The following is a 12,443-nucleotide window of genomic DNA, read 5'->3' as shown; positions in this document are numbered from 1 at the left end:
AAACTGATCCGAGAGACTTCGGGCTTCATTCCTGCCTTTTTTCCTATGCATAGTTTTAAAAGCGGCATCTTGAAACTTTTCTTATTCCCCCAACTCTCTTTCAAACTTCGGTCAAATCGAGACAACTTTCAGGTTTTCCTTAAAAATACTATTTCTCCCTCTTTCATTTGCAAATGTCTCTTCCAGGGCATTGTTCTGTGAATTCTTATCGTCTCAAATTTATACAGATAAACTCATTTTTATTCAAATGTGTAGGGAAATTGGTGTTTTTCGCAGGAGCAATAGCACAGGCTCTCTGGCGAGTTGTTTGCATCAACCTCTAAGAATTGGCGCTGAGGTAGAAAGTTCTATGTATAAGAGGGGTGATTATTTTAGAAAAGATAGTTTTAAAAAATAATATTTGAGTTACCAGTGTGTAAGTTGGATTTGATCTCTGTATTTCAGTGGTTTAAACATTTCCAGAAAGATAAGCGTGAGGCGACATCATTCCTCTTATAGAAAAAAAATCCTAAGTAGAGTCACCAACCTTCTCTTAAAAGTTAGCATCATGGATTTTTCCGACCTAGAATGGGCATTAAAGATCAACTACCACATCTCCAAAAAAGAAAACTGAACCAACAAATAACAGAATGGCAGGCCAACATCATTTTGCCAACTATGAGCATTGAGAGCTTGTGTACATGTTCGTGTCCCATCACTTTATAAATAATTTAATGAAAGACACTATTTTTTTGCTAATATTCCTCATAGAATTTTGTACATTTTTTATATTTTGAAATCATATAATACAAATTTCACTTCCTCTGTATACAAACTGTTTGAATAACTGGTAAGAATCACTTTAAAAAAATAAAATACAAACTTTCAACATTGCAAGTGTGGGCATCAAGGTTTAGAAAGAAAACAATCTTATTTAAATCACTTTCTAAATTTTCATCATTCTCCTTGGCTTTTTACACGCAAAATACGAACTAAGCTGTCACACCCTAAATTAACAGGTTGAATATGTCCACCTGAGGAGCTGAACAAATATTTCAGAGCAAACATGAGTAACTTCACTATTTCTTATCATTCCTTATCTGTTAGTTTGCAATACAGCTGATGGAATTAGGTTATTATTGGATAATTAAGCACATTAATATTCTCCATCAAATAATCAGATGCTGAAATGAACTCCTATGTTTGTTAAAGAAACAAGAGAAGTAGTTTGATCTTATGTTTCCTCTGACAAAAATACTCATTTCAAAAAATCAAGTTATTCTGGCCTACACTCAATAGTGATTAGAAGATTTTTTCATATAAACCCTAGATAAAATAATCAACTTTAAAGATGTCATCTTTCCTCATTCAACAAATTTCATAAAAAATTACTTAGCTTGTCTTGGCCAGATGCAGTGGCTGTCTCACACCTGTAATCCCAGCACTTTGTGAGGCCAAGGTGGGCAGACTACCTGAGGTTCAGGAGTTCGAGACCAACCTAACCAACATGGTAAAACCTTGTCTCTACTAAAAATACAAAAATTAGCTGGGCATGGTAGCACACACCTGTAATCCCAGCTACTTGGGAGGCTGAGGTAGGAGAATCGCTTGAACTCAGAAGGCGAAGGTTGCAGTGAGCCAAGATAGCACCATTGCACTCCAGCCTAGGCAATAAGAGTGAAACTCCTTCTCAAAAAAAAAAAATTACTACACTTGTATTAAGTAATTATTTACTCTCTTGCATGTATTGAAAACAAGTCTCTGGGACTTAAGACCATGTTATATACCACAAAAATACAAATATAGTTTATAAAAGAGCTAAACTTACAGAATTGGATTAGTAGCACCCCATAGTTCCAGTAGGGAAGTATTTTATAGGTTTCTGGAGGCAGGGACAGTGCATCTTCATGGATATCATTATTAACAGTGATAGTCACAAGCATAATATAAGTATTTCTTTTTGGGACCATAGCTTTATATTGCCAAACGTAAAGATACAACTAAAATTCTGATTGTTTACTGTTTATTATTTTCATCGTTATTGTAGTCTTAATACTTGTTGGATAATTGTTGGAATTGTTCACCCTGTTAGATATAGTCAATTAACAGATGCCACCATTTCATTCTTGTCCAACACTGAGTGGTTCCCATGGCTACTTAGGGTCTCAATAAGTAAAAAGGCATTGGGTTAACTAATCTCTGCCCTTTCTGGAGGGCGATAACTGAGACTCAGTTTCACCAACAAATTTCGCCAGATGTTCAAAGAGGAAAGGAACTGGGCTACATAATTTGGGACCTAGGTACTTATCTTCTCTGTAATTGCAGCATGGACAAGGTTCCTGAAAGCTGGATCACCCCATGGACTGTAAACTTGAAGTCCTGCAAAGTTTCACCTATTACGTTGGTAGTCCTCAAAAAGAGTTCTGTGTTGCTTTGGAATCCTAAATCTGAATATATTCTAAAACAGTAGATTTCCCATTACACTATGGTTGGAAATATTTATTTTATAGATGCAAAAAGTAGCTAGGAAAAACTAGTTAGATAAATGATAGCTGTCTAACTTATGGCTCAGTGTTCTCTTCATTTTGTGTTAACTCCCCTATCCCCACCACCACCACAGTAAATGACTGTGAGAGTTGTAGGTAGTATTCACTAGATCAATTCAGTGAGACAGTGCTTAAGCATCACGCAATTCAGATTTTAAAGATTATCAACAAAAAAAGAAAATATGTAGAATAAATATTAAAACGGATGAAAGCATATATAGACTATTACAGAAAGTAAGGCTTTGTGTTAGAATTGAATGTGTTCAGAAGGTCCATGAGAAATCACATCGATTATAACCGTCCTTGAAATTCCTCTTCAGGTACAACAGTATTGTATTAATTTTATTTCCTAAAAAGGCCACTACTGCACTCAAACTTACAATTTTCTTTTTACATGTCTCAGGCATCCACCAAACTCCGTGTTCCCTTCTAGACTGGATTAGAAGCTCTTCAGAGGAAACCCCCTTATCATAGATACAGCCCAATAGAACTTTCTGCAATGATAAAAATGTTCTGTATTGACACTGTCCAATAGGTAGCCACTACCCATATGTGGCTATTGAGCACCTTAATGTGGCTAGAGTAAGTGTACAAATTAGTTTTTAATTTAAATTAATTTAAATAAAAATGAGCACATGTTGCTAGTGGCTAATACAGGACAGCAGAGCTTTAAAACAATTATTCTCAAACTTGGAAGAGCATACCCACCACCCACTTAGAAATCTCATTAAAAATGCAATATCAATTCCATTGAATTGGGGTTAAGCCCGAAATTCTGTGTGTCTAACAAGCTTCAGAGTGATGCCAGTAAAGCTGGGATATGGCTGCTCCACCCTTAAATACTCAAGAGTAAGTAGAAGTATGCTCGTCTGATATCTGCCCCCTAACCCTGAGTTTACTTTTCCCTTTACTAAACTTTTGAATTCTTTAAGGGAATAAATGTGATTACCTTTGTAAACCTGGTATTTGTACACCATTCTTGGCATGTAGTGAACATTAAATTGTTGAGTGAATGAGTGATGCTTGTTTGGTGTCTACCTCAAAAAGGAGAGCATTTGAGATCCTTGTGTCTATTCCTACAGATAACTGAACCTAAGCCAAAATTTAAGTAGACTCTTAACTGCACAAAATGAATAATCTTCTCACTGCCTTTAGGCACCAGCAGAGAAGGAATTTTTAAGTTGCCCCTGCAGTATATAGGAGGCAATGAATGTGAAGGAGTAGAATGTAAGAGTTAATGTTGAATCTTTCTACTACACATACCCTATGTCTGTAGAACATTTCTTCAGGAATCTTTTATTAGGACAGTATTTCACAGAATTTATTAGTATTATTTTTGTTAATTTACAAATCTTTATTCACCATGATTTACCATGTATGCTTTAGTGGCATAAAAGCACTGGTAGGTAGCAAGGTAATGAGACTCCAGAATCAAGCCAACAATACAATACCATTTGTTAGAGGATAATGTCTTCAAGCCTGGGGTTCCTTATCGTTAGGCCTCAGACATTGCATTAAACGTTGAAACAGTAAAAATGAAACTTCACTTAATATTGGTTTCCCTTACTAGAGGTCTTTCTTTATTAGGAATGCCGAAAACGAATGTATACGTCTCTGCCAAACGCTAAGTCCCATGATTGGCCAAATTTAAGAAGTATTGCTACATTTTAAGAATCAATAAAAATGGCCGGCAGTGGTGGCTCACGCCGGTAATCCCACCACTTTGTGAGGCCAAGGCGGGTGGATCACCTGAGGTCAGGAGTTCAAGACGACCCTGGACAACATGGCGAAACCCTGTCTTTAATGAGAAAATACAAAAATTACCTGGGTGTGGCGATGCATGCCTGTAATCCCAGCTACTTGTGAGGCTGAGGCATGAGAATCGCTTGAACCCAGAAGGCGGAGATTGCAGTGAGCTGAGATAGCACCACTGCACTCCAGCCTGGGCAACAGAGCAAGACCCCTCTCAAAAAAAAATTAGTAAAAATACATTTTTAAAGAATCTTCACATTTATAAATTAAGGCCAGGCACAGTGGCTCATGCCTGTAATCCAAGCACTTTGGGAGACCAAGAGAGGTCCCCCGATCACCTGAGATCAGGAGTTCGAGACCAGCCTGGTCACCGTGGCGAAACCCCATCTCTACTAAAAATACAAAAATTAGCCAGGCGTGGTGATGCGCGCCTGTAGTAGCAGCTAATCCAGAGGCTGAGGCAGGAGAATCGCTTGAACTCAAGAGGTGGAGGTTGCAGTGAACCGAGAGCACGCCACTGCACTCCAGTCTGGGCAACAGAGCGATACTGTTTCAAAATAAATAATAATTTTATTCTCTATCCATTTGGTAGACAAGTGTAGCGTTACTGCCTTTTTGCAAATGATAAGGCTTTTAAGAGACAGATATCATCAGTTCTTCGAGAGCCCACAAAAACTGGGCTAGAGGACACAAAAACCTACACTCAAGACCCAAACAAGGAAGAGGGAAGGAGTCAAATCAAGTTGCATTTCCCCTACCCTCACCGCCCCCTTTCCTTCCCAAGGCAATAGCGTAGGGGACGCCCAGTAAGGTCCGGAAAAGGCGGAGACAGAGGTTTCGTTCCCGCCCCTCAAATTCAGTCTCCAAAAAGGTCCGCATAATTGACATATAAGGGGCTTCAGTGAGTAGCAAAGTTGCCGAGATAAGAGTTGGTGTTCATCTCCGATAATGTCTGGTAGAGGCAAAGGTGGTAAAGGTTTGGGAAAGGGAGGCGCCAAGCGCCACCGTAAAGTGTTGCGTGACAACATCCAGGGCATCACGAAACCTGCCATCCGTCGTTTGGCCCGACGCGGCGGCGTGAAACGCATCTCGGGCCTCATTTATGAGGAGACTCGAGGTGTGCTTAAGGTGTTTCTGGAGAATGTGATCCGGGATGCTGTAACCTACACGGAGCACGCCAAGCGTAAGACAGTCACCGCCATGGATGTGGTCTACGCGCTCAAGCGCCAGGGTCGCACTTTGTACGGCTTTGGTGGCTGAGCCTCACTCCGGCTTTATTTAACAGCTTACCCATAAAAGGCCCTTTTCAGGGCCACCTCCATCGTCACACGAAGGGCTGTAACTGATAACAGCGAAGATACAGGCGATTTGTGTTTCGTTTTGTAAACTTTATTGGGTTGTAGCTGAGTTGAAAGCCGTTTTCAGCGATACTCCCAAAATGGCGGATGTGTTAAGAACAAAAAGCGAAAGGACATTAGAAACTCAAACCTCCACGGAAAAAAATAGTGGAAATGATTCAGGAATACCAGCAATCTTTCGTGACGTATGGTGTTTTATTACTAGTTTTCTAAAATTTATTCCTATATTAGATGGCTACGACTTAACTACACTAAACATTACATTTTTTGAAACGGAGTTGCTCTTATCTAGGCTCCAGTGCAATGGGGCAATCTCTGCTCACCGCAACCACCCCCGGGTTTAAGTGATTTTCCTGCCAACCTCCAGGGTAGCAGGGATTACAGGCATGCACCACCACGGTCGGCTAATTTTGTATTTTTAGTACAGACTGGTTTTTTACGTGTTGGTCAGGCTGGTCTGGAACTCCCGACCTCAGGTGATCCGTCCGCCTTGGCCTCCCTAAAGTGCAGGGATTAGAGGCGTGAGTCACCGTGCCCGGCCTAAGTGTTATTTATTAGCCATAGAACCTGAATGATCTTAGGGCGGCTGTGGACAGATAAATTACTGGTAAACTTAAAAATCCATTACTTGTGTCCAGTCGCGGTGCCTCAGGCCTGCAATCACAGCACCTTGGGAGACAAAGGCGGGCGGATTACTAGAGCTCAGGGGTTCGAGACTAGGCTGGGCAAACAAAATGGTGAAATTCCGACTCCACTAAAAAATTTTAAATAGGAAAGTTAGCACGGCGTGGTGGCGGACGCCCGCGGTCGCAGCTAATCTGCAAGGGCTGAGGCAGGAGGAATCGTTTGAGCAGGGGAGGCGGAGATTTAAGTGAGCTGAGACGGCGCCGCTGCACTCCAGCCTGGGCAACAGAGATCATGTCTTTAAAAAAAAAAAAAAAAAAAGTTTGCCCGGGCTCGGTGGCTCATGTCTGTAATCCCATCTGTAATCCCAGCACTTTGGGAGGCCGAGGCGGGTGGATCACTTGAGCTCAAGGAGTTCGAGACCAGCCGGGCCAGCACTGCAAAACTCCATCTCTACTACAAATACAAAAATTAGCCAGACGGGGACGTGGTGGTGCGCGCCTCTGGTCCCAGCTACTCTGGAGGCTGAGGCAGGAGGATCGCTTGAACCTGGGAGACTGAGGTTGCATTGAGCCGACCACGTGCCACTGCACTCTAGGCTTAGAGCACAGAGCAAGGCTCTGTCTCAAAAAGAAAAAAAAAAAGCCTAAGTTTCTGTCTTATCCAGTGAATTCTTTGCTGGGGCACTTACTGTGATTTCAGGTCATTGATCTCAAGTACTGGTAATTTATAACCTAAAGTGTTTCTCCTTGTGCTTTGTCAACCTACCATGTTATCTCCTGTGATCCTGCCTCCTAACATTTTCATTTTTTCACCACACTGAAGAAGTGGCTTCTCATTTGTTTTTTTTGTTTTTCTGTTTTTTTGTCAACGGTCAATCTACTGTGTAAACACTATGTCATACTTTATAGGGATACAGAAAATTATGAAAATAATTATGGCAATTGCAGAAATGTTGTTTGACAACTCCTGCCCTCAGGTGATCCGCCCGCCTCAGCCTCCCAAAATGCTGGGATTACAGCCACGAGCCACCTCACCAGCCAGTAGCTAAACGAATTCTTATTGCCACACACTGTTTTTTACAGACAAAATAATAATACACTGGTAAAGCACACCGAAGGATTTTAAAACATTGCCTTTGAAACACCAATACATTCAGTGTATGTTCACTTATATTAAGCACTATACAATTAAACAATGAAGAATTGCCCAGAAAAAAATAATGTAAATTGCCAGAGGTTCCATGCCCTGTTCTTCTCATGTGGACAGAAGGTACAAGGGCTGACTGTCTTCTGGGGTTGGTACAACAGGAAACTCAGGGAAAACTGCCATAAACGTTAATACGAGAAAAAGGGAATTTGCGCACAAGCCAAAATACAGACTAAGCACCACTTTTTTCATCATACAAAATATTTGCTGAGCTAGTTAAATAAGAACATTTAAGTGGAAATAAATGATGTGTCTAAAATAGAATGTTCAAAATAATAGTGGATTTTTTATTGTGCAGTTAGGATGCACCAAACACACAGTCCTAAAGATCATGGGTGTTTGAAGCAGAGTCAGCAATATCTAAGAAATCAGGTACCTGCATAAATGAATTACGGCCTAATGAGCACGTCACCACAACAAAAAGTCAAGAGTGCAAACAACTATTTGTGGGGAAAACAAACAAACAAACTTGATAAACCATGGAATTCCAAGCAATAAAAGTAGCAATCCCATCACAGCCTATTTCTGCATTATTTTGAATAACTAGATTTTTTTTTTTTTTTTTTTTTTTTTTTCTTGAGGCGGAGTCTCACTCTGTCGCCCAGGCTGGAGTGCAGTGGCAGGATCTCGGCTCATTGCAACCTCCACCTACCAGGCTCAAGTGATTCTCCTGCCTCAGCCTCCCTAGTCGTTGGGATTACAGTGGCCTGCTACTATGTCCAGCTAATTTTGTATTTATAGTGGAGACAGGGTTTCGCCATGTTGGCTAGGCTGATTAAATAACTAGAATAACAAGAAATTGAGCTGGGCACAGTGGATTACGGTGCTGTAATCCCAGCACTTTGGGAGGCCAAGGCGGTCAGATCACCTAAGGTCAGGAGTTCCAGACCAACCATAGCCAACATGGCGAAACCCTTGTTTCCACTAAAACTACAAAATTAGCCGGGTGTGGTGGCACACACCTGTGATCTCAGCTACTCGGGAGGCTGAGGCAGGAGAATCGCTTGAACCTGGGAGGTGGAGGTTGCAGTGAGCCGGGATCCCGCATCGCGCCACCGCACTCCATCCTGGGTGACAAGAGCGAATCTGTCTCAAAAAAAAAAAAAAGGTTGCAGTAACATTTCCCTGAACCCAGTTTTCCCTGGGCATAGTGTAGACCTGCACCCTGGGGTTTTAATTGGAAGACTCCCGTGCCACGTAAAATTTGTATTATATTAACTTGTATCCGTTTCTCCTGTTGATGTCTCAAATGAACTCTCAGGGCAAGCCAAAAAAAAATAAGATAATGATTTAACTCCCTATGCTGTCACAAATAAAGTTTTCATACACTTTTGTCCACAAGTTGTTTCCTTTTTCCCTGTAGTTTTGGTTTTGCCTCAGCACACAGCCGTTTTCTGTTTTGAGTTTCGCTGTAACCCATGCTGGAGTGCAGTGGCGCGATCTCTACTTACTGCAACCTCTGCTTCCCGGATTCAAGCGATTCTCCTGCCTCAGCCCCCGGTATAGCTGGGACTGCAGGAGGGCGTCACCACGCCCGTAATTTTATTTTTTTGGTTTTGCACTTTTAGTGAAGACGGGGGTTTCACCGTGTTAGCCAGGCTAGTCTCGAATTCCTGACCTTTGTATAAGTTATTCGCCCGCCTCGGGCTACCACAGTGCTGGGATTACAGGCCTGAGCCGCCGCTGCGGGCCATTTTGAAGACAATGGCCAAGAGAAAAAAGGCTAGAAGAGCCACGGGTCCTCCCCCTCTATCCCCTAACCCACCACGCTCCTTGTTTCAGGAGACGTTACTCCCTAGTGCTACCGCGCTTTCAACTGAAACTGTTGGTGGCTCTGAAAAGAGCCTTTGGTTTAAGTTGGCACACACCCTTAGTACAACTTATGCCCTCTCTCCGCGAATGCGGCGAGCTAGCTGGATGTCCTTGGGCATGATAGTCACTCGCTTGGCGTGGATGGCACACAGGTTGGTGTCCTCAAAGAGCCCCACCAAGTAAGCCTCGCAGGCCTCCTGCAGCGCCATCACTGCCGAGCTCTGGAAGCGCAGGTCGGTCTTGAAGTCCTGCGCGATCTCACGTACCAGACGCTGGAATGGCAGCTTGCGAATCAGTAGCTCAGTCGATTTCTGATAGCGGCGTATTTCACGGAGGGCGACGGTGCCAGGCCGGTAGCGGTGGGGCTTCTTCACGCCACCGGTGGCCGGCGCGCTCTTGCGAGCCGCCTTAGTGGCCAGCTGCTTGCGTGGCGCTTTGCCGCCAGTGGACTTACGAGCCGTTTGCTTGGTGCGGGCCATAGGAATGGGTTTCAAGCAACGGTCACAACGGAACTAACAGTTGTTCTTACTCCTATTTATAAAAGCAAAGTCCTTCTGATTGGTCCGAATCTTCCAATTTCGCGCCCTGACTTGTGATCGGCTACTAGGTCTCATTTTAGAAAACCTTAACCTATCTAAATACTTTTTCTCCCCTAGTTCCTTACATTTTATTATGTTTTATGTACCTACCTGTATTATGTACCTTCATTGATTTTATTTTAATCACTTTGGGATTATGTTTGACAGACGGAAATGAACTTTCTGCAGTTCCGGAGCGATTTCGAAAATTCCGCGTTTGAAAGTGATTGGTGCAGCTCAATTTGTCCTTTATATTTTTTTTTTAATTCTTATTTTGAAGAAATATTTTTAATATAAGTACCCTATTCCTTATATTCTGAACCTTTCAACAAACACTGGTTTCACTTCCAGACACTCCGTTCCTAGGGGATATATTAAAATCCCATCGCCCTTGAAATGTGTTCATCCTTTGATTACCGAAAAAGCTTAAATTTTTTGTAAGAATGCTGACGACCTTGATCAGATTATAAAAGAAAGACGATGGTATAATTCTGGAAACACGTAAATCTTTAGGTAATTTCCATTTTAAAATTAGTTATTCATAGATAATTTTAAAACCGGAAGCTGCAATTTGGTAGGAAACTAGAAACATAATATCCGTCTTTGTTTCTGTTTAAATTCGCACCTAAGGAGACATAACTTATAGCTAGATGTTACTGACAAGGCATTAATTTTTCTAATGTTTTGAATGAAAAACTACGTTTTTTCCCCCGGGTGGTGTAGAAAAGGATTTAAGGTAGGTTTCGCATAAATATCCAATCGAAAAGTGACTTGAATTTAACTTTTTTATTGGCTGATTTGGTCCAATCAGGGATTGAGAATGATTAAGCACCTATTTGCATAAAAGACCTACAAAAACGGCCAGCTGTGCAGTTAAGCGTCCACTCTTGGGTGTATTCTTACTCCTTCATTTTGTTGCAATGCCTGATCCAGCTAAGTCCGCTCCCGCTCCAAAGAAGGGCTCCAAAAAGGCGGTAACCAAGGCGCAGAAGAAGGATGGAAAGAAGCGCAAGCGCAGCCGCAAGGAGAGCTACTCTGTGTACGTGTACAAGGTGCTGAAGCAGGTCCACCCTGACACCGGCATCTCCTCCAAAGCCATGGGGATCATGAATTCCTTCGTCAACGACATCTTCGAGCGCATCGCGAGTGAGGCTTCCCGCTTGGCGCATTACAACAAGCGTTCCACCATCACCTCCAGGGAGATTCAGACGGCGGTGCGCCTGCTGCTGCCTGGGGAGCTGGCCAAGCACGCCGTGTCCGAGGGCACTAAGGCCGTCACCAAGTACACCAGCTCCAAGTAAATGGACGCCTGTTCAAACCCAAAGGCTCTTTTCAGAGCCACTTAACAATTTCAATTAAGAGTTTTAATGCTGGGTGCTGCTGTATTCTACGGGAGAAGTGTGGCCAATACAGGTAAAATTCTACATTGCCAGTTTATCCTGTGCCTCTGTTAAACACTAAGATTTTAGAGCTTATTTGTCTTTATAAAGGTGGTGTGTAACTACATTGCCCAGGCTACTGGTGTTAAACTCAAGCAAGTTTTCCCACCTCAGCCTTGCCTTGTATTGCTGAGCAGATAATTTGACACAGCAGGAAAAGTGGACGTTCTAGTTTAGGAACCAAAAATTAAGTTTGCAACCTAGATGCAATCAGCTTGGAGCAGCACGTCCAGTCTGGAGCTGGTAAATTTGAGTATTCAAGATGACTTGAAAATACACTGAGCACCTATGATAGTGAACCCACTCTAGATAGCATAATGTGATCTTTGTGGGAGCCTCCTAGAATTTAATGTCAACTGGGATATTATAGTTTACCAAGTACCTGAGAAAAATTGAAATTTCTTGATAGATAAGGATTAGATGACAAACTATGAAAATGAAAAAAAATGCCATGGAATAAACCTTTAGTTATTCGGCAAGTAATATGAGGGGTTTTAGGTGTCTTTGAAAAAATTTAGATTTGTAAGACAAAGTAGAGCAGAGAATATAAATACTAAAAGGCCTGGCAACAATGTGTCTTTGTTTTTAGGTAATGTTGGTTGGCAGTCAGCAAAAAGGCCAGGCTCAGGGAGTCTTAACTTGAAAACGCTAACAGGAATCAGCAAAACCATGTACACAACTTCTGCTGTGGATTTTTTAAATACCAAGATTACCAACTGTAATGGTAGGGTAATACAGACTGAAACCTCTACATTCCTCCACCCTCATGGGCATTTCTCTTGAATCATAAAATGTAGGGGTAGCAGGAGGTAAGGGAAGAGTATTTTAAGAACCTAGGTCTGAGATGTACCTTCAATTTTTCTTCAAAATAGCTGGTGGATGGACTAGTACTTTGAATTTATTCATTTACTGAGAACCTATTAAATTACAGAAAATACTTAGGAAAGAGCAGTGAGAAAGATAGAAACTATCCCTGTCCTTTACCTGGATTGAAATCTAAAGTGGATATTTATACAATAAACTCACAAACTAAAGAAAGAAACGTAAGTCTGAAGGTCATGTTTTTCTTTTAACGGCTTTTGATGGGACTGAATTTAAATTGGCAAAAGCTGAATTAACATAATCTTGAAAACTTGCAAGTTCCTG

General features: G+C 41.8%; 3 protein-coding genes across 3 annotated transcripts in view; 2 read left to right on the top strand and 1 right to left on the bottom strand.

The window, feature by feature from the left end:
- The window catches only part of LOC105529366, a 49,083-nt gene extending 39,295 nt beyond the window's left edge, over positions 1–9,788 (bottom strand). Inside the window, exons 1-2 of the mRNA XM_011966493.1 lie at positions 9,355–9,788; positions 5,036–5,138 (exon numbers count right to left, since the gene is read on the bottom strand). Of these exons, the coding sequence (XP_011821883.1) occupies positions 5,036–5,138; positions 9,355–9,759 (508 nt within the window). The 5' untranslated portion in view covers positions 9,760–9,788. The remainder of the gene's footprint in view (positions 1–5,035; positions 5,139–9,354) is intronic.
- Positions 5,140–5,586, top strand: LOC105529328 (histone H4). The gene has a single exon (XM_011966438.1). The coding sequence runs from the start codon at positions 5,226–5,228 to the stop codon at positions 5,535–5,537; it is 312 nt and encodes a 103-aa protein (XP_011821828.1). The 5' UTR covers positions 5,140–5,225; the 3' UTR covers positions 5,538–5,586.
- Positions 9,789–10,734: 946 nt separating the features above from the next.
- Positions 10,735–11,814, top strand: LOC105529320 (histone H2B type 1-F/J/L-like). Its single transcript, XM_011966430.1, has one exon. It carries the CDS (start codon positions 10,779–10,781, stop codon positions 11,157–11,159), a length of 381 nt encoding a protein of 126 aa, XP_011821820.1. The 5' UTR covers positions 10,735–10,778; the 3' UTR covers positions 11,160–11,814.
- Positions 11,815–12,443: the final 629 nt, after the last annotated feature.

The sequence above is a fragment of the Mandrillus leucophaeus genome, unplaced genomic scaffold (genome assembly GCF_000951045.1).
Source record: "Mandrillus leucophaeus isolate KB7577 unplaced genomic scaffold, Mleu.le_1.0 Scaffold760, whole genome shotgun sequence".
In the NCBI taxonomy this organism is placed as follows: domain Eukaryota; kingdom Metazoa; phylum Chordata; class Mammalia; order Primates; family Cercopithecidae; genus Mandrillus; species Mandrillus leucophaeus.
Note: the sequence above shows the minus strand (reverse complement) of the source record. Positions and strands in the feature narration are given on the sequence as shown.

What these genes read in the sequence shown, in the direction of transcription:
- LOC105529328 (XM_011966438.1), top strand. Translation starts at nt 5,226, where the DNA reads ATGTCTGGTAGAGGCAAAGGTGGTAAAGGTTTGGGAAAGGGAGGCGCC.
- LOC105529320 (XM_011966430.1), top strand. Translation starts at nt 10,779, where the DNA reads ATGCCTGATCCAGCTAAGTCCGCTCCCGCTCCAAAGAAGGGCTCCAAA.